Source organism: Astatotilapia calliptera, chromosome 4 (assembly GCF_900246225.1).
Source record: "Astatotilapia calliptera chromosome 4, fAstCal1.2, whole genome shotgun sequence".
NCBI lineage: Eukaryota > Metazoa > Chordata > Actinopteri > Cichliformes > Cichlidae > Astatotilapia > Astatotilapia calliptera.
In genome coordinates this window covers 20298861-20320620 of record NC_039305.1, presented here as the reverse complement: position 1 = coordinate 20320620, position 21760 = coordinate 20298861, and the positions used below count along the sequence as shown (strand labels likewise).

The 21760-nt window shown below is 40.5% G+C and overlaps 2 protein-coding genes across 2 annotated transcripts; both read right to left on the bottom strand.

Moving 5' to 3' along the window:
- Window positions 1-48: 48 nt before the first annotated feature.
- rabep2 (rabaptin, RAB GTPase binding effector protein 2) lies at window positions 49-10920 on the bottom strand. Its single transcript, XM_026165382.1, has 12 exons — window positions 10371-10920; window positions 6907-7062; window positions 6438-6520; window positions 6015-6365; window positions 5749-5844; window positions 3761-3859; window positions 3330-3443; window positions 2813-2891; window positions 2690-2701; window positions 2456-2610; window positions 2173-2289; window positions 49-1416 (listed from the first exon to the last, which is right to left on the bottom strand). Exons 1-12 carry the CDS (start codon window positions 10417-10419, stop codon window positions 1312-1314), a joined length of 1416 nt encoding a protein of 471 aa, XP_026021167.1. The 5' UTR covers window positions 10420-10920; the 3' UTR covers window positions 49-1311.
- Window positions 10921-14299: 3379 nt separating this feature from the next.
- Window positions 14300-20194, bottom strand: LOC113021011 (uncharacterized). Its single transcript, XM_026165383.1, has 12 exons — window positions 19908-20194; window positions 19112-19223; window positions 18127-18220; window positions 17821-17875; window positions 17466-17606; window positions 16896-17056; window positions 15954-16052; window positions 15681-15826; window positions 15171-15342; window positions 14976-15088; window positions 14761-14845; window positions 14300-14554 (listed from the first exon to the last, which is right to left on the bottom strand). Exons 1-12 carry the CDS (start codon window positions 20023-20025, stop codon window positions 14495-14497), a joined length of 1356 nt encoding a protein of 451 aa, XP_026021168.1. The 5' UTR covers window positions 20026-20194; the 3' UTR covers window positions 14300-14494.
- Window positions 20195-21760: the final 1566 nt, after the last annotated feature.

The window sequence follows — 21760 nt, the reverse complement described above, 5'->3', positions numbered from 1 at the left end:
CTGTATGTGGCCCGCGATGTAAAAGGTACAGACAGCCAAGCACTCTGGTAGCTTTAGGACATGCCTCGCTTCCCAGTGGCGACATTTATTTTTTGCACAGGTTGTTATAAAGCACAACAGAAATAATAATGTGGTCAGTGTTTAAAAGACAACAGGGTGGCATCAATCTGGGAAACCTGCTGACTTAACATTTAGGAGCAAAGGGCTTCCGGCACAGCCAGGATGTTCGAGTAACCAAATATCCAGTTCAAGGAAGTGTAATCATTGTCAGGTAATACTCCACAGTTTTAAAATACACAGATGGTTTACATAGTTATCTGATTAAGTGTAAGTGTAGGATAGAGACTGGGCTGTGACTCTGGCTGTGCTGTCATTAATACAATAAAACAAGTCACAGTATTATCTGATCTTTGTTGGAGTATCTGGGATTTTCCTGTAGAGATGAAGGTTTAGCTTCAATTTCAAGAGCAGCAACAACTTCCAAATACATTAAATCACATTTTAAATCCTAACCTACTGCATTGTGTGCAGTTACACTGTGTAACAAGCTGATATGCATCATTCAGTTTCCAGTAAACTTGCTCTGAAGCCAAGGGTTAAGAAACTCAACCACATGATTTAATTATAAACTTAAATGTAAAAGATGTGACAACCTGCCATCAGTTTCTAATGTGCAGTCGCACCAAATAAAATGGTCAAAGTTACACGTTAATATTTCTTTACTGACACTCTCCTAATCATAAAACCCAGAATGTTGAGTCTAAAAGCTAATATGGTTTTAGTGAAAACAGGAATGTTAACGCTGAGCAAATTCATCCTTATAAGTATTAAAAGTCACATCTAAATGCTGCAGATTTAGTGGCGTCAGTTCATTATTGCACCCGATCCACTGCCAAGAGAGGTCCTTATTCACAGAGATGCAAAAATATTGATAAGTTGCATATTAATTACTGATAGTGTTGGACCCCTGAGTGTTTTACTGGAGTCGTGTCAGATATACAAACACAGAATATTTACAAATGTCTTTGTACAGGAATAAATGTGTTACTAGGCATAAGGAAAAAAAGAAAAACCATGAGCGAGTGTGAGAAGACTTTGCTTTGGTCATTAAGCACCACTTTCCTTCATTGACACCAATCCAACCTCCCCGAGACCTAATGTTTCCGTTTAGGAGTATTTCCAGTGTCGCAGCATGAGTGCTAGCAGCATCGTTCCAGCAGTCACTCCATCAGATCTTCTGTGTTTCATGTAGCCATGGTTAGCTTTCTTGGTCACTCTTGGGATGTTTCATCTCTTTGGTTCCAATGCATTTCAAGGGGTATCCACAGGTGGGGAGTTATCTTCACCATGTCCCTCTTCCAGGATTTCCTTGACTTGCTCCAGACTCTCTGCCTGCCGAATTAACTCCAGCTTCACCTTAAAGGGGAGATAAGTAGGCAGATAAAAATCAGCAAGTCGATGATGTGCAGCATCCTGATGTAAACAGTTTTCCTGTTATTCTTAGATAAGACAGATCACCACAGAAACATGGTGTCTAACCAGATAATTCATCAGCCTCCGGTTACACTGTGACGAAGCACTTTTTGACCAGGATGTCCTTCAGTGCGCTTATTAAACAAATATGTAACACTGCTTTCGTGCATCTGTACAATATCTCTAAAACTAGAAACATCTTGTCCCAGAGTGACGCTGAAAAACTAGTTTATGCATTTATTACTTCAAGGCTGGACTACTGTAATTCATTATTATCAGGATGTCCTTTAAAAACATCCTGAAAAGGCTATGACTGATCCAAAACACTGCAGCAAAAGTACTGAAAGGAACTAGAAAGGGAGTCCTTCGCCCAAACTGGCTTCTCTTCATTGGCTCACTGTTAAATCCAGAATTGATTTTAAATCATCTCTACATACAGTTAGGGCTGGATCAGGTGACTCTCAGCATTCTTTTAGTTTTGCTGCAAAATTTCTAGGCTGCTGGGGGCTTCCCATGATGCACTGTGCACAGTGTTTCTTCTTCACTCACCTTTTTCACGCTCCGTTTATACACATCTCTGCATGTAATCATTAGTCATTATTCATCTCTGGTTCTCCGCCACAGTGTGGTTTTTTTGTCCCGTCTCCCTCCCCAACTGATCCTGGCAGATTAAGCTGACCACTGATGGTTGTTTCTTACCTGCAGTGACTGGGAGAGCTCAACGAAGTCTCGCTGCACAGCCTGGCTGGTGTCGACCTGAGAGCGCAGGCTGATCACCTGGCTCCGCAGTTCCAGACACTGCTGGTTCAGAGTTGCCTGACAAACACAGAAATAACAGTTACATGAAATCCCTGTTTGTTTGACTTTAATATTTCTCAACTTAAAAAAAAAAAAGGAAGCTCCTAATGGTGAATGCTGAAAATGAAAACAAACCACCAAAAGAACAACAAAGCTTATAGATCTAAAAGCAGGCTGCAATTACTTTCTCACTGCTGAGGATCTTGTTGGTGCTTTGCACATGAGAGAGCGCCACCCGGAGGGCTTCCAGTTCAGTGCGGCACGCCAGCAGCTCAGCCTGCAACTGCTCCCTCTGAGCGTGGATCTTCTCTGTCTCGGTCTTCAGACTGGAAAACTGCACTGCACATTAAAAAAAATACGTATAATAAAATACAAATACAAATACCTACTAATCTAAAGCTATAAGCTGGTCACTCACCCTCTAAAACTTCTGATGACATCAGTTTCAAGTAGAAGGAAGCAGATGGAGAATGGAAAAAAAACTTTAAGTACAAGAAAGGCAACACAGCAGATTCAACAGGTAATAAAATAATCCACAGACCGCTCTCCTCTGTCCGTGTGTCCAGCTGCTCCCTCAGGTTGACTATCTCAATGCGAAGGCGCTCTTCACAGTGCGCCCCCTGCAGGTTAGAGTTTTAAAAAATGAAGTCACACTGACGCCATCAAAAAGCAAACATTAAACGTCTTAATGCATACGGGCTAGCACACATACAACCTGACCACCACCTCTGCTAATTATACACATTAAAAAACACAGTTATTATTCTGCCAGAAAATTTAACTTCTCTCTACAATCTTAAAATGCCGGAAGTGAAAGTGAGAGGTCTGAAATATTTCCACTGATCTGCCACAACTACTCTAAATAAGGAAAGCCACTACTTCACAAAGAGGAACTCCAAACAGACAGACAAGCTTCTCGAGAGTGTGTAAAATGCCATAAACGTCCTAAAAATATTTCACTGTCTGTGCTGAATTTCACGTTTAAAAATAAAAACATCATCGAGTTTCAAGTGTTGCTTGCTGCAGCAAACTAAGCAATAAAAACTCAAAGACTGTACATGTAGTGCTGCTGAGAAGGATGAGCCAGTGTCTGGTACATCCTCCTCAACCTCTTCTCCTTTCAGTCTGGAAAGCTCATTGCACATCTTCCTCTGAGAAAGGGACAACTCCGCCTGGACCAAAAGCAAAGCAAACAAACAAATGTAAGTTGGAACCTGCCATCCTAATAACATTCACATCGCTTCATGGATAATGGTACAAACAAGCACTGGAGTCTAGAGTGTGATGGATGATTGAGTCATCGTACACTTGAGTTGTTTATGGAAATGAACGCTGCCAGTTAATTTCTGTTTAGTAAATATGTAGCTGAGTGTGTAATACTGTAAACAAAGGGAAAAAACTCGCCTGGGTCTGTTAAAAGTTGACCAAACCAACCTAACAGCAAATCTACAGCTCACTATATGTTGTTTGAGTGTTTCATGTTACCCACCAGCCGGCTCTGGACTGCATTCTGTGACTGGCTGAAAGATTTCTGCAAATCCTGGAGGAGAGACTCTGAAGCCTGGACCTGAGACTGGAGCGTTGATACCTAAGATCACACATATACATACACTCGTTAATGCACATATAGACAGTGTTGGGTAAGTTACTTTAAAATAGTAACTTAGTTACATTACTAGTTACTGCTCTCAAAAGTAACTCAGTTACTTCAAGTTACTCGTTACTTTCAAAGTAACTAGTTACTAGGGAAAGTAACTTTGGTTTGACTCAGAATTCTCTTGTTAATGTGTTTCTTCCATAACTTTGCCAGTCTTCTAGCTTGCTTACTTGCCACAAGTGCACTGTGCCACCTACCAATAGAAAGGAAAAGATAATGTGCATATTTCCACGAGAGAAATCCCACGCCTGGACCGTCATTGACTGCTGCCATGATTCTAGCCTACGTCACAGCATCATGTGCGTCTTTTACATCCAACACAAAAACTGCAGTCGTGGTGCTTTCGATTGTACTCAGAACTCGGAAATTCTGCCTTCTGAATAGGAAGATGTAGGCAACACCAGACTGCAGATGAGCTGCATACAGGGCTGGACTGGGACAGAAAATCGTCCCGGGTATTTTGACTAAAGACCGGCCCACCATTATAGGAAAAATCATAAAGCCTTTGAATGAAAACAAACACTGCTGTGACAGTGATGTACACTGTTTTGATGGTATATATGCATCAATCTATCAATCGTTTGTTGTAAGATTCAGATAATTATTTTTTAAAAGCTAGACATTTTAAATGAGAATAAGAAAGAAAAGTATTTCTTTGTGCCCCCCTTTCTCTGTTAATGCCCTACATGGCCCCCTGGCAACACTTTGCTAGACCCGCCCCTGCACAGTTACCAGCTGTCAGCTACCTAAAAAAGGATCCTGGGGTTATTTGTCTCTCAGAAACAGTTCATAACTTCCCTTCAACTCATTCATGTCACCTGTTCAGCTCTGATGATTCAGTAAGGACATCTCCTGGTTTCATCTTCATGTTTCCCTCTCACCAGATAACCAAACCATATCATGACCAGCAGCTTTTTTGCAGCTGTGGCTCCAGCAAACATCAGCTGATACTAGAAATTAATATTAAATAAATTCTAACAACAGCTGATCAAGCTTAAAAGTGCTGCTGTTGTTTAGCGCGACATCCGCTGGTTTCCTCTTTCGGCGCAAAGTGAGCGATAAATAAACAAGAGAGCCGATCAGCTGATCACTGATCAGTTTTCATGATTGAAGTAGAAACGGGAGAGGGAGGGGGCAGAGGATGAGAGAAGAAGAGGCAGCTGTGCAGCGTAAACACAGAATAAATCCAGCTTTGTGCCTTTTTCGTTGTAGCTGAATTAGGGGACACACTGTTCCTTTTCACCTCAATAAGAAACGCGTAATATTTTCTCTGAATACCAGACGGGACGGTTGGCAACTCTAATAACTTATGAACAAAATAAAGTTCAACATCATTAACTTCATAGCACCACCCAGCTGTATAGAAACTCTGTCATGCTAGCTAGCACGCAGTACGGAAAAAGTCAGCACAACAAATAAACTCCACCTAAACTTGGTTTATATCTGACCCAGAGAGACTGCAGGTCATAACTTCTTACCTGAAGTTCAGTTCACACTTGGACCGGCGGCCGCCTCGGGTCTCTTTTCCTTCTGCGTCCCTTTTCCTTCATCCACCTGCTGGCTTCCACCACTTGCTAATGTTACTGAATCTGTGGAAGCTCCGCGATAGCCACCACACGAAGTAACGAGTAACGAGCCTATCTAAATCCCAGTAACGAGTAACGCGTTCCTGATTTTGGCATAATAACTAGTTACCGTGCTCGTTACCACAATAATAACGTAGTTACTGTAACGCGTTACTTAATAACGCGTTAGTCCCAACACTGCATATAGATATGTACATACATACAGACACACACAGTCAGAGCGTGTTCCTGTACCTGTTTGTGCGTGTGGTTGCTCTGGGTATCCAGTTCTCTCTCCAGCTCCTCCTTCTCTGCCTGCAGGCGACTCACTTCCCCTCGCAGCTCTGACAACTGACCGAAAAAGCCACAATGCAAAGTCATTAGACCACAGGTGCTGACTGGAAGCTACTTAGACATTAAATCTGCTCACATTGGAGCTGTTACACAGCATTTTAGGGGGCTTTTTGAAGAAGTAGCGCAACAAATATGCAGAATAATTTAAAAAACGGTTAAATCCAAACCTGAGCATTGAGCGCGTCCCAGTCACTGTGTGTGACCAGCCGGTGGCCAGCTGGTGGCAGGTAAATGGCTTCAGGCACCAAAGTACCCGTGGAGACCAGCGAGTCAGTGTCGTCCTGAGCGTGGTGTTTTCTGGGCAGCGACGGCGTGTCCAAGGAGAAAGAGGACAACGAGGCTGAGTCACAGTTCCTTAGTGAAAAATATCCTTCTGTTGTAAGTGCAGCACCTTCTCCCTCCGGCACCGCCTCCAGCTCTGGTGGATGGCTGTGCGTCGATGGCGCCGATTCGTCCTCAGTCAGACTGTTGACGACTGACACGTGTTCGGCATCCACCCTTCCCTTCCTTCCACTGATCTAACAAGTATAAAAATCACATGAAGGGAGCCCAAGACACCTGGAGGAAAAGCAACACGGGCACACACTGACCATGTGGGGTCCACTGGATCTCTTCCACTCTACAGGTTGAGACTGCAGAACAGCTATCCTGGCCTCGTACTGAGCTGCTGTCTCTGAAAACACAAGTGACAACACATAATGATAATCTGCGAGTTCAGCTTTCATCTATTGGGACATTAACACGATTGCAAAATCTGTTTTTCATCACACTCAAAAAAAGAAATTCATAAAAATACATCCATTTGCGCTACTTTTGTCCAATATTTCTTAAAGCTATTGGCTCTACCTTGGAGCAAATTACTGAATAAATATTAGTGCCAGAAACTACATTTAAACTTGTTCAAAAATTTATATGGGAAACCCACGATGTCCAGTTTTAGTTTTTTGGAGATTTGATTAAAAAAAGACGAAGGAAAAACTGGGCTTTTGTGCTTATGCAATATTTTGCACCGTGCACACAAAGAAATCCAGGCCAGGCCAACGCACAACAATCACTGACCTCTGAGAGCCTCCTGCAGTGACTGGATCTCTTGATCGCATTGTTTTTGCAGCTCTGCCAGTTCCTCCTGTTTGCTCAGCTCACAGATCGTCGCCACACCCTGCCAGTGTTCGACCTGTGCTCTGCAGTCTGCTAGCTGGGCCTGCAGGCTCGTCTCTGAAAATGACAGGACATCACATTTTTGTGCTTTTCCTTTATTAAGTTAGAGCTAAACAAATTTATTAGATCACCAGCCAATGAAAGGTCTGTGCAACAGCTGCCCTAAAACAGTTTATGTTTCTGTAACGGTTAGTCCAATGAAATGGATTATATGTTTGAGCTTTTAACTGAAAGTATAATTATTGTTGTTATCAATCATAATTTCAAGCTTACCGTTTCACAAAAATTTAAAAACAATTATTTTTTATCAACATGTCAAATTACAGTTATATACTTTCGCTTTTCTGAACAGAAGAAAATCTGTTTTAGCAGTTGGATGTCAGGGCTCAAATCTCAAATTTGGAGATACACCTTTACGCAAAGATTTGAGATAAGTTAGAAATTTTGATTTTTCTGAATCAAAACCTGAGGTTAAAAAAAAATAATGAAATGAAATGAATATTTCTCTTTCAGCTAGCAAATAATAAACTTAACTCAGTCATTTTTTTATTATCCTGAAAAATAAGCAGAATTTACAGGATGTGCAAAAGTTTAGACACCAGCTTTTTAACATAATATCAGATAATCATGAGCTCATTAACCTTCAGCTGAGTCACCACAGATTAAAATAAGTCAAGTAGCGTCATTAGGAACTGATAAAGTGTGCTCTAACCTTTGTGTTAACACTCAACAAACATGGGCTACTAGGTGCATGAGGATACACACACAAAACAAACAGTCATACAATATAAACATCCCTGTACCTAACCCTTCAAGTTTGCTTGTGTAGACAAATGTGACCACATTTCCGTATCTATAGTGACTAAAATGCTTTCCCCCTCCTAGTTTGAGTATTCTGTTCAGCTTTATTAACTACAATAACCTTGTTAGGAAACGGCTGATGGACTATTCATTTAAACTACATGTTTCATAATGTCTTGATCCATGCTCAATTGATTTAGGTCAAAAGCTCAAATAGGATTGCTTGTTGTAAACAAATCAGGTTGTAAACAAGTCAAAAACTGAGTGTGCTCATGCACTATTTGTTTGGTCTGCTGTTTATCTTTTAATTTCATAATTTAATTATGAATTTATTCAATTATTTTTGTTTCTCTGGTTTTTCTGGAATCTAGTCCTAAAAGCATGGGCATTTAGAAAATGCTATATGAACGCAGGTGTAATAAGCTAAAGCTCGAGCACACAAAAATCAATCATTTGATCGATAAGATCTAGCGCTGTCACCGTTAACGCGTTAATGCCAACAGCCCTAATAAGTTCTATTCTTTGTTTTCACTTAGTTATTTTATGGACATTTTTTGGCTGTTGTAAATTTTAAAAAACTGTAAATGATGATCGATCTCATGCAGACAACTATTATTAATTAGGAAAAGCTTCGACGTGACTATAATGACTTCCAGGAAAGTTTCGCTGACACAGGGGTGGGTTATGCTGTACTGTTGCTACACAGAGCTGAAAAACATGGTCTGGAAGAGGAAAGGAAGCCTTATCTATGACGCGGTCACAAAAGCCAATGTCCGAAGTATGCAAAAAATCTCCATAAGCTGGAGTCATTTGGACACAGCTGCTCCGGACCTATTGGGTTAAACCTTATCTCTTTGGTCAAATGTCTGAAGAAACAAACAAAAAAAAAAAAAGCAGAAGCATTTTATGAAAAGGGTATTTTGACAACTGTTCAGCATAGGGTGGAAGTACACAGGAAACACTGCACAGATTTGGAATTCGAATCATTCAGTCCATCAGGGAACTGAAAGTGAAAACCAACTGGCCACAGTAACTAGTCAGCAGAGATATCTGACTTACACATTATTGGAAATCTATAGTTTGAGCCTAAAAATATCTCAGAACTTGAAATTGTCTGAAAATTACAGGACTTGGCTCCTTCTGTAACCTGTAAAATCTGTGAAATCAAAGTGGTTGTACTCAGTAAAAGACCTAAACTCCAGTACTAAACACCAGTATATTTAAGTTCATGAAATATTTGCATTAACATCTGAAGGAAGACACATGTTTAAAGTGTCTTGCTGCAGGCTTTTTACATAAAATCAACAACAAAACATCTGATTTGACCAAGGGGCTGGCTTGGACCACATCGCTGATTAGTTTAGCTTTCAGTCTAACCATTTATTCTTTTATTTGTATTAAATTGCTTTCTACAACTTGCTCACTTTCACACACAGGAACTCAAACCTAAAAAGTATTTATTTAATAACTTTAAAAAAAATGAGCAGCATTTCTCTACAATCTCTAAGACAGCTTCAGTTTACAGTATATTTTTTATTTGAAAGGAGGGAGGATGAAAAAAATATACCTCAACACATTCCTCCCCTCTACATTAGCTTCCTTTATAAATTAAAAGTATCACTCCTGGCCCTGTACTTACTTGGTATTGGGATCGATACCGAAATTTGCAGTAACTTACAGCACCATTGGAAAAGGGACGAGTGAAACTTTATACTTTGCTACTTTTAGACAATCTCATACAGGTTACAGTTATTTGTAGGACACCTGTGCTGCTTGAGAAATTTACAGCAAGCACTTGTTGCACTGACCTTTACTACTTACCCTACACCTACAAGGTGATTTGTAAACTTACTCAAATGCTGCATTCAAGGACACCAGGAGATGGGTGTACATTCATGTGAACTTCATTCCGCACGACGCCCTTTCCAAGGGCACGCACGCTGTTCATCACCACATCTATGTGACTTTGTAATGCAAAACAGCCTGTGCACTGCTGCCTCCTACTATTTATTAAATCACCTGAAAGGTAAACTCATGCTTTAATGCAAGTAATAATGTTTCAGTGACATTGTGTGCACTGGATAATACGACTACTTTAACAAAATGCCAGCTAATGAAGGCTTCTTTTACTTTCAGTTACATTTTCAGTGCTATAATCATTGTTATATTTACCATTTGTCATAAATTACCTAGTGGTTTTAGCCCTAATGCTGCAATAACACCAATGTGTATGATTGAAGTGGCAACTAAACAACATTAAAACCCACTTTCCCTCTTTTTTCGAGGAGAAAAGTAAACGTTAATACAGAGCTAGCCAGCGGTTAGCATCGTCCGTTCATTTCTATGGGCAGTAATGCTAACAGGCCGTCTCCCGGCTACGTTCCCCAGCGCCCCTTCAACAACAGCAGGTTCCGGCTGAAGACAAGCAACAAGTTAAAATGAATACTTAACTACGTTTAAAGCGGAAAAGCGGCCAGTGTCGCCTCGTAGCTTACCCTGATGGTGAATGTGGTGATAGTAGCTAGCTGTGAAGCAAATTAAAGTTTTGTTTGTTTTTTAAATACCTGTGTCTTCATTCTTGGAGCTCATCTTCTCGTCTGGCAGCTCCATCATCAGAAGAGGAAGGGATATCAGGGGAGGGGGGAAGAAAAGCTAATCAAAACAGTGGTAAATCCGTCTTGATCATTTTTGTGCAAGCAGCAGGACTTGAGTGTGGAAATGATAAGCACAGCGTCAACTTCAGGAAACAACTTTCCCCGGTCTAAGCCTGCGGAAAACACGTCAACCTCCTTCCTGTGCATAGATGCCTGTCCCTGTTTGCCTCCAGTGTTTAGTCTGTTAGTTCGGATGGTTTTTTTTAAATGCGCATTAATATCAAGATGTCGTGGTGCTCAGGTTTGAGTTTTATTACTGCTGCTTCCTCCCTGGAGATTTTACTGTACATCCTGATATGCCCGGGCTTATGACCCTGGAGATCAGTGAACCATAGCTTGATCCACATTTCAGTCCATATGCAAGAATATCATCAAACACAGATTACTTATTATATTAATTAAGATTATTATCTCTTTATTGTCTTAACAAACTGACTTAGACAACTTTATTTGGAGGTGATTAAATGCTCCTTTTAATCTCACAAAAATGTATTTTTTTAGCTGCAAAAGCCACCGTGGGAGTATCTGATTCATTTTATGTAGAAATAGGAAAAAATACAATGTAAGTGTGACTATAAAAATGAATCAGAGTTTATACAAAATAAGTATACCCTCTGCTGGAGGGATACTGGTAATGTTAGTTAACCAAAGTCAAACCAAAAAACCAGGTGTGCTTACAGAAAAGACTCAAATGAGTGAAATGAAAATAAACAGGTGATTGCTGATCTTTGTAGGCGAATTAAAAAAAAATAGAATACCTTTGGTTTACACCTGTATTGGTAAATACACTGTAGTCCTGCTCCATAACCAAATACGCCACAGCTTCGATGAAATACTCTGTCAGTTTTACACAAATCCATCAGGACTCAAACCTTCTAGAAAAGTTCAACTTTCAACTTGTTAGTCCACAGAATATTTTCCCAGAAGTCTTTGGGTCTTTCCAGACTGACAGATATCAACGATTTTCTTCCTCAGCTGTTTTATTTTCTGATTGATCTGATTTTAATGATCTGAAACCTTTAAATGTCACAAATATGAAGAAAAAAATCAGAAAGGGGAGCAAATACTTTTTTAACGTGGTGTAGCGATGAAGCTGTGAGGAGCAGAGATACTGTAGTGATGGTGGATGATTTTTAATACGTGGGGTCAACCATCCAAAGCAGCTGACAGTACAGGAGAGAAGTGAAGAAGTGCAGGCAGGGTGGAGTGGGTGGAGATGTGTCAGGGTGATTTTTGACAGAAGGAAAGAAGCAATATGCAGGGGGTTGGCGTAACTGAGGAGGAAGATACTAGGGGTAGGATGAGGAGGCAGGCCTAAAGGGAACAACCGAAAGAATAAGACTACGACCCAAAATGGTAACACTAGACTTCTTTTGAAAGGCTTACAATGTACTTATTGACATACATTATGTCAGGAAGCAACAGAAACATATTCACCGTTAGATCATGAGGCATTCATACGATTGCAAGAAACTATTTTACACTGACGAAGTGGCATTCACAGGTCAAACCAATGGTTAACCTTTTAAAAAGAGGAAATTACATTTTCTGAGCAAAACTTTGCACTCTGGTCTCCTAGCACCTGTTTCCTTTGGGTACCAAAAGCATAACTGAACAGGAAATATCCCGTGGTAGTTTCCTGTTTTTGCTTTTATTAAAAAAAAAAAAAAAAAAAAATACTAGAAAAACAAGCTGGAAACCACTTAAAATGCTGATACCACACAAGTCTATGGTGTATTTATCTGGAATCCTGATGTAGTTTTGTTGCAATGATGTTTTATAACTGGCACTGTTGTTCACAGGTTCTTACAAAAACAAAACATTCAAAACCGAGACACGACATCATATCCTGACTTCCATTCAATAGAAACTGGGACTGTAAACAGAGATCATCTGTGTCCAAACTTCAAGTTCACAAGGAAAAAAGCTTTAAAACACTAACATGTCACAATATTAGAGATGGCACGATACCACTTTTTTATGTCCGATACCGATACCGATATCATAAATTTGGATATCTGCCGATACCGATATGAATCCGATATAGTGTTTTTTAATCAACAAAACTGTTTTTTAAAATATCTTGCTGCATTTTGCAAGTCTGCAAGTTCATACTCAAGTTTAAAACAACAACTACACTAAAGCTATTCTGTTATACCTGTATACAAAAAAAATATTTCATAGTTCAGCAATACTGATCAATCTAATAAACTTAGACCTACACCATCCTCCCTATTCTGGTATTTTAAAGAGTACTTAGCGTAAATATTAAGCAACCTAACTAATAGGGTTCCAACTCCCAGCAACAACAAAAATAAATAAATAAAAAATAGGGAACCACCCCTCACGCTCCACCTCATGATGCTTAATCAACGTAATCAACCTTAATTTGATGCAGTGTGAAAAAAAATGCACAGAAATCAATTATTTTTCAAGAAATATTAAATAGATTCAACATCTTTCTTCAACAAAATTGCAGACTGCACAGATGGTACCTTCCCAAAGGAAAAAGTACTATAGCTTACTAGGGTATATATATTAGACTTAATAGTTACTATATACAGTAATTGACTTCTATTCATTTTACATCAAATTAAAACTTTGGGTGTCAGATAATTATTTATTAAAAGCTAGACATTTTAAATGAGAATAAGAAAGAAAAGTATGTCTTTGTGCCCCCTTTTCCCAGTTAATGCCCTATCGGCCCCCCTGGCTAAACTTTGCTAGATCCGCCCCTGCACAGTTACCAGCCGTCAGCTACGTAGAAAAAGATCCTGGTGTAGAAAGTAATATTAAATAAATTGTAACAACAGCTTATCAAGCTTAAACGTGCTGCTGTTGTTCAGCCGCTGGTTTGCTCTTTCTGGCGCAAAGTGGACCAAAAACAAACAAGAGAGACTCACGACAGAAAAGCCGATCAGCTGATCATTAGCAGTTTCATGATTGAAGTAGCAGCCGGAGAGCGAGAGGCAATCGCTCGTTAAGCTTAACGTGGGAATGCTTTACAAACATTCAGAGATGGACTTACACACTTGCTTTACTTCTCTTGGGGATAACTTTGTCGGAGATGAAATGCCAGGTTGCTAGCGAAGCTCCAAATGCTATCCAGACCACCGACAGGTCCCGCATGCCACAGCTGCTCTATCACGTGATGCATACTGCTCCGACGTTCTGAGGCGAGTTACGGCGTGTTGCAAGTTTTGTGAGGTGCTTTCGTGATATTTAATGGATCGGATTACATTTTTTATTTTTCTCCGATATCCGATCCAGTAATTTAGGTCAGTATCGGACCGATACCGATACGTAATATCGGATCGGTCCATCTCTACACAATATTACATAAAATCCTTAAACCTTACGCTTAAGAAGAAAAGTAAAAAAAAAGTATCATCCATTAATGTATTGAACATTGCTTTTTTATTTATTCAAGTTTAAAACATGTTCACAATGTAGAAAGAAAATACAAAAGGTTTGATTGGTCACAGGTAACACTTCTTACTGCAGCATCAAGATGCGTGCAGACATCTGGATATTCTACATATGAGCCAACCTACACAACCTGCAGACATTCATGATGGGAAATGGATTCATTAACGAGTCACAAGCACTGTAAAAAACTCTGGTAAAGGTCCTCAGAAACAGTAGCTCATAGAAAGTGACTCACACAAAACAGCGCTTTAGGTCTCATACAGAAATATTATAAATAGTTTGGAAATGTTTAAATATCTTAAAGTGGTATAAGCCTGAAATCATTTCAGAGAAGAGGCACCGATATGTGTATATAAAATGTTTACAAAGAAGTCATCAGTAACAAAAGCTCATTTCATCTGCAGGTAGTGTGTGGTTTAACAGCTTTTTTTAATATAACAGAGATAACATCATCTAAATGGGTAAAGTGGCTTTACAGTTCACAGCACCAGAACTTGGATGGTTCACCACCAAGAGGTCTGCAGAGCACGGCGGCTGGTGTGGAATCTTGGAAAAGTGATCGTCTAGTCCTTCGTGACAGTGGGGATATCTGCATGCATGCGTCTCTACAAGCCCATGTCGTGATCGCTGACGCTCTGGCGTAGGTAGTCTTCATACAGCTTTTTCTACAGGAAGAGAATCAACCATTAAAATCCCAAAATAATCCACTTCATGCCAGCAGAAGCAGTCACACTCATACAGGGATGCAAAGATCCAACTTTTTTCAGTTCTGGCACCCGTACAGATTTCTTTGCTTAGGCTTAGTGTGGTTGGAGCGGTCAGCAAACTGATATCTGATCAGTGCATCCCTATCCGCACACATACACACTACCTTTTTGGTCTTGACCACCTCCTGCACGTACTCCAGCTTCTCCTGCAGCTGCCTTTTCTGTTTGGTCGATAGAGTGGGTTGAGTTCTGCAAAGAATCAAAGGGAGAAGTGTGATGAGGTTCGCAGTGAACAAATAACATGAGGACATGCAAGTGCCTCGGGTACTGATGGATGAAAACGTCTAAAAGGCTGTGATGACACTGCGAAACTTCCTACCTGAAGATGAAGCGTGCAATAATGAGCAGGAGGAAGGACAGAAGCACCAGCCCAGCGCAGCCATAAAGCCGCTGCTCCACAGACAGGGAGTCAAATACTTTCACCGCGGGCGTCTGCACGACACAAGAGCAGCCTTATGTGAAGACCATATGCAACAGTTTCAACTATGAATGACGAGCGTGCTTGGCCACTGACCAGGTAGAGGGAGAGCGCCTCTGTACCCTCTCGGCCCAGAGCCGCCTCCAGCAGGTCCTGGGACAGAGCGCCCAGCAGCAGAAACGCCATCAGAGCCAGAGGGACGCTGAATCCCAGCAGAGTCAGGAAGCAGCTCTTGCAGCGTGCGCGTCGGTTCTCAACAGTGGTCTGCCTGCGTGAACAGATGGTCAGGTTATTCTCCGAAGGCAATTCCAAACAAAAATATGACTCACACGTTCCTCTGAGCACTCCTACTGAAGGATTCCCGTCAATCTTTATGGTTACACTTTAATTCAAGGTCAATGTATGGCTATTAAAAGGCGTGAACGCACAAACTCTTAAATCGATGTTAAAATTATTGGCCAAAAGGGCACCGTGTGCAAGAAAAACAGTGTCAGGAACCTCCTGCTGTGGCAATACCTTGTGAATAAGGGAGCAGGTGAAAGTAGCCTTTCAGAGGAGGTGGTCAGTGCAGTGTGAATTACAAAGTGAGTGTCTCCTCTGTGTTACCTGTCGTTACTGAGCTTGTCTGCGATAGCCTCAACAATGAGCTCACAGTCCCTCTCCAGAGAGTTGAGCGTGTTTTGGACCGTCTGGTTGATAGTTTTCTCGATGGTGCGACAAACCTCCTCAATCTGGTTGACGCAGCGGCTTGGCTGACAGCAGGAAGACAAACAGGAGGATTGTTTTTCTTCTAAACAGTAGTCTATAACAACTGGTGAATTGTGTGTGTGTAGAAAGAGTAAGGAAGGCAGAAAGATGAGATGAAAGAATCACTTTTACCTTATTTGGATTAGGAATGTAGATGGTGGGCATGTCAAACCCACACTTGTTGAGTCCGGGCCGCTTGCAGAGCTCCTGGACAATCTGCATCATCACCCTCTGAGAGAGCAGTAACAAAAGACACAGGAGTCAGGAGGAGACAGAACAAAGATGCAATTTTTCTGCTACTGATAGGGAGATTATCGACTGTATGTGGTGCTTTTCTGTTATTTAGTCATGCAAACAAAGTTAGAAATGCACCATTCACTTACTCATGAATACTGTGACTGCACAATGTCGTGTTTAAACAAGTATTATCTTACTGCAAATTAGGAAATCCCTTTAGTTTATGGACAGATCGAAATGAAATTAGAAATTACAAATATACTCATCAAGTCTGAAATCTGTGCTCTATTAGCTACAATTTCATCAGCGTAAAACAGACTTTGCAGCATATGAGGATCAACCACAAAAACATTTATCAGTTTCCTTTTCTGTGGATGGATGAATGTATTGATGGATATTAACAAACTTTGGTAAGATACGGCTCAACAGGCTGCGTATATACAACAGTTCCCTTTGGCAGGGAATCTGTGTCGCACTCACAGAAATCCCTTGGTGAAAGAAAATGTGGCACTTCAGACAGTTTTAAACCAGGCTCCAGAACAGGGAGCCACCTTTGTGACACAGAAAATAACCTGAAAGTAATCAGAGGGGTGTTCTTCAATGCAAGATTAATGAGCAAAAGCATCACTCAATCATTTTTCCATACCCAGTGCAGGTTTTGGGGGTTTTTTGTTGTTGTTTTTTTTATTCACTAGACTGGCAAAACACACCGGGTCAGCATACTTAGAAACTGCACTGCAGAGTGTGGGAAGGAATTATCTAATACAAAGAGAATGATGTAACTTTGTTTGTTCAAAGCGTTGACTCTCCTACAGAAGCTGCTGCTAGTATACGTACCTGTCTGTCCGACTCTCCTCCGGCCTCGTCAGCCTTGCTCAGGTAAAACCGCAGCCGGTCTCCATGCTTTTCATTCAGGCTCTCCACAATGTTGAGGGTGCGCTTGCACAGAGCCTGACCCATGGGGTCAAAGAAGACCAGAATTAGGTCACAAAGATCACCTGAGAGCGACAGTGAAAAGGGGCATTATTTACTACTGAGGAAACCCTGTGGATTTATTCTCATCGCATTATAAACTGGGTCGTAATCCCAACAAGTGTGGAATTTCTTTCTATTTCCCTGTTATTTAGTCAAACTAAGAACTTAAACTGCTTAAAGATGTGTCGAAGCACGCAAAGCTGACTCACAAAGCTCACTAGGGTAAATTAAAAGTACTAATGAAGAGATAAAAACTTGACTGATCATTCATTATAATGGAGAGGCCCACAAGCATCTAAATGACTCCAAATTGAGTGTGCTTTTAGTTTTGTTTGTTTCAGGTATCTTTGGTTTCACAGAGCTACCGCTCTCCTTCTGCATTACCAAAAGAAGATTGCTTAAAACTACCACAAGACAACAGCAGAAACCCACCCAGCCACAGGATGACCTCGTCCACGTCAAACGGATACTTCATATCGCCGTCCACCAAGCCTGGCGAATCAACAAACGTCACCAAGCTGAACCGTTTCTGTCGAGACGTGCAGATCTCTGTGCTCAAGTACTCTGAGACACCTGGGGAAGAATTCAGAAACACAGTTACAGTGAGTGCCTAGCATTAATAAGAACTACTACTCTAAAAGGTTTTCTCTTCCTATTCAACTGGGCGCTTTAATCATTTTTTGTTTGTTTGTTGGTACATACAAATCATTTTAAATGAATTCCAATAAAACGGCAAACTGCCAAAACACTGTCCATAGCAAATCTCTGGGCATATTAAATCTCTCACCTTTAAACTCCTGCAGAGGTTTGAAGTGTGGATACAGATGAAGGGTGGCGTTTCCCTAAAATAAATAAATAAATAAAGCAGAAGTAGATCTGTCACAGATAGTTTGCAAAAAAGGACATCAGGTACTCCAAGAACATTGAAACCACAAAAGACGAACTCATTTTAGTCCACAGTAATAAATCACTGTTACGAGGAGCAGACAGCTGACATTTTAAAGATGAAATGGCTCACGGTGGGAATGAGACGTGCCTTTTGAAAACACCCATAGCCCTGTCTCAAAAACAGAAAATGGACTGCAGCACTTACTGTGAGAGACTCTCTCTTGCGTCCACTTGTAACAAAGCTAAAGCCTTGGGTCTCAATTGCTACTCCAGTGCGCTGGATGTGCTCTTCCACGTACCTGAACAATAAGAACAGAAAGATCTTGATTATTGCTAATCTGAATAGTGTATAAAAACCAGAATGATGGGCGCAACTGAATGCTAAAGACACTGATAAAGATGGACAGGATAATTTAGTCAACTCAGATTCAGACGTGAGTCAAATGAAGATCCGAGAACATTTAGAAGTAATTGTAACTCTTTAAATACTGGTAATTTCAGAGGATACACACATGCGCTTTATTCAGTCTGACTGCTGTGCAACTGGGCAACAAATTAAAGGAAAGCCAACAGGCACCTTGGTCAGGTTTTAGTCTGATGAGGGCCTCCAGTGCCTGTTCCTTGGCACTGAGTTTACTCTGAGTTGTGCACCGATTCCCTGTACATGGGCACATGGTTATCATGAAGCACAACATCCCCATCAGGAAAGAAATAGGATGAACACCAGGTTCCCTCTAACAGCTGATTAAAACTTCTGCAATCCATTGCTGTCATTACAATTGGTAATGATTGCAATGCTTTATATTAGGTTATGCGGTTGTGTCCCGGTGTTTTATATGCAGTGGATGCCACAACAGAAACACCTGAGACTTTGTCCCTCCTGAGTCCTACTTCCAATTTTCAGTTTTAAACATATTTGCCCGTCAAGTTCCTCCATTTTTTCACATTCCCTAATATCTATTTTAATGGTTGGGACAATCTCCTTCCAGGAAATTGCTAACATCTATGAGTCCTGAAGGTGTAGGGTTGCGGAAGGATTTTGCGGTTACGCGTACCTACGGCATAGATTTAACACAGAAGTCTCCTCATCCCAGACACCAGATTTCCATTACTTTGTCAGTTGGATAAGTGGTTAATAATCTGCCACCTATTTGCACTTGTGCAAATATTTATCCATAGTATATATTTACCAGTTGATGAAGGAGCTTTTCCCAGCAGAGTGGTTCCCCATCAGCAGCACTGTGATCTTTTTTCTGGGCGGCAGCAACTTCACACTAACCGATTCGGCCACTGTGATCAACCCTGAATATAACAGAGAGTAGGACACAGATGGTTTATTAGCTTCTGTAGGAAAGGAGAAAAATCATGGTGCTGTGTTGGGATGAGCAGATCTAAATGATAAGTGACATTTGGCATGTAAAGGACAATATCAAAGTTCTCAACTACTCAAAGGAAGCCATTTCGCTAGGTGATAGTCTTCTTTCTCTCATCATTCCCATTTTTTCACTTGGCATTTTGTCTCGTCATTATCTTTGAGATATATCAGCGAGATGTATGAGTCAACTGGCAGATCTGGTGCTGAAATGTTGCACACGTTCTCAATATACAGGATAACCCTGTGCTGCCAATACTGGAGATAGATCCAGATCCAGAAGTGTGCCTTGTAAACCTATATTAGAAGTTACATTACAACTATGCAACTGACTTATTAATAACAAACAGAGTGTCACATCAGTGGGTGACTGATTTAACCAGCATTAATGTTGACAGTCGCATCGTCAGCAAATATAAAATCCTCACTAGCTAACTCAGCTAACGGTTAGCTCCCCGTGCTTTGGGAAAGGCTAACGTTATGTACAAAGTTAGCTAGCTACCCCGCGGTGCAGCAAAGAGTTTGTTTTATCAACTTTAATATCAAACAGGTGAAAGGTGCAGGCGTCAGGTGAGATGCTGTCAGTTCCACGAGTTGTACGTCAGCCAACTCACCGCTGTCAGGATCCGTGTACAGTTCATGACAATCCCGCAAGATGCGCTCATCGCAGGACACACCGCCGGTTATCGAGTCTGAGTTTGCAGCACTTCGGCTCTTGATTTTCCCGGACATCGTTACACTCAGTGATGAATTAAAAGATTCACACAAACTTCAGCAAGCATATGAATTCCACCTCAATGAGCTAGCTACAAACAAAGCCTGTCTGCCTCGTTTGAATCGCCCCGGTCTGTGCCTTGGCCACGTCGTCAGCTTGGGCGGCTTTTGTTGCACGGGATTATGGGTAATGAAGTTTGGAATATGTCTGAGGGGAAGCGCCAAACATTTCCTGGTTAGACAGACATATTGGATATGTAGAGCTGTTTTTTAATAAACACAACATTTCATTAGGGAAACTTTAATAATTAAACTAGATTCCCTTGTGTTTAAAATCACAGCAAGTTATATCTGCAATTTTAAAAACATAAGTAAACGAGTATTTCAAAGCCAAGGACATTTACGTTCACACATGCTGCACCTTGAATGTAAAAATAATTTGTAAGCATCATGTTAGTAATAGCAGAAAAAGACTTTTAAGGATACCTGATCCCTATTTTGTGGGGCTCTGTGCAAATTAATGCAGACATGTTAGTGTATTTGTGGTCCAGACATTTTGGTTGGATTTTTAAAAACACTGTCGACTCACACCAAGAAGTTCCTTGGATTAAATCAAAGCATTGTCTTGCTGAACTATGCAAGGTCTTCTCTGAAAAGGATATCATCTGAGTGGGAGTGGGAGTACATGTTACTCTAAAAAACTGTATGCGACCTTTCCAGTGTGAAAGCTGTCAGTTTCATAAGCAATTATATACTCTTGAACTGAGTGCTGTTTACAAGCCAGATGGTACAGCTACTACTTTTAGTCCAAATGATGTAGTTTCCATGTTTTCAAAGTGAATTTTAAACTGTAATTAGTCCGAACACAGAAGACGTTTTCCACTTTGGCCCAGTCCATTTTAAGTGAGAATTGGCCCAAAGAAAAAGGCAGTATTTCTGGATCATGTTCATATATGGCTTCTTTTTAGCTTTAACCTAAATTTTTGGATAGTCTGGTGAACCGTGTTCACAGACGATGATTTCTTTCTGAACGAGTTCCTGAGCCCGTTTCATTCAAGAATTATTCAAGAATTATATCTGTTTTAAATCTAGTGCACTGAGGGCCTGAAAATCACAGGCAACCAATATTGATTTTTGGCCTTGTCCCTTGCACACAGAGATTTCTCCAGATTTTCAAAATCTTCCGATGATATCATGTACTGTCAATGATACAGTATTAAAGAATGCACAATTTTACATTGAAGAACATTTTTTCTTAAATTACTCCTTAATTTTGTAGATGCAGTTTTTATATAGATTGGTGAAACTTTAAGATGTTTTTCTTAATAGTCTTTTTATATCCAATCACAACCTGTTGTCACTCAACCTAAATGCAAAATGTTCCTCCAGTTGCTTCTTTTTAGTTCCTCTTACTTTTCCAGTCTTTTTGTTGCCCTATCTTCTTTAGAGGCATGTTGCTGCCATCAAATTCAAAATGAGCCAATATTTTACATGAAACAATAAAATGATGCGTTGATATGTTTTCTCTGTTCTACAGTGAATGAAATACAGGTTTATAAGATTTGCAAATCATTGCATTCTGTTATTATTTACATTTTATACAGCATCCCATGTTTTTTAGAATTGGAGTCATTATTTGGCTATAGGTTTAAGCTCTAGCTCCACCCCTGAATTGGATACGTGCTTAATAAAATGGTTGGAACATCAGTTTGTACTAACCACTAGAAGCTGTGAGGGCCTGCACTACTATGCT

Excerpts from the sequence above, each read along its gene's own strand:
- LOC113021011 (XM_026165383.1), bottom strand. The coding sequence starts at position 20,025 with ATGTCCGGGAAAATCAAGAGCCGAAGTGCTGCAAACTCAGACTCGATA. Across the intron at positions 15,343-15,680 it reads GACAAGCTCAGTAACGACAG|GCAGACCACTGTTGAGAACC; the intron begins GTAACACAGAGG and ends CTGTTCACGCAG. Across the intron at positions 14,555-14,760 it reads AGGTGGTCAAGACCAAAAAG|AAAAAGCTGTATGAAGACTA; the intron begins GTAGTGTGTATG and ends CTCTTCCTGTAG.
- rabep2 (XM_026165382.1), bottom strand. The coding sequence starts at position 10,419 with ATGATGGAGCTGCCAGACGAGAAGATGAGCTCCAAGAATGAAGACACA. Across the intron at positions 3,860-5,748 it reads GCAACCACACGCACAAACAG|GTATCAACGCTCCAGTCTCA; the intron begins GTACAGGAACAC and ends GTGTGATCTTAG. Across the intron at positions 1,417-2,172 it reads AGCTCTCCCAGTCACTGCAG|GTGAAGCTGGAGTTAATTCG; the intron begins GTAAGAAACAAC and ends CTCCCCTTTAAG.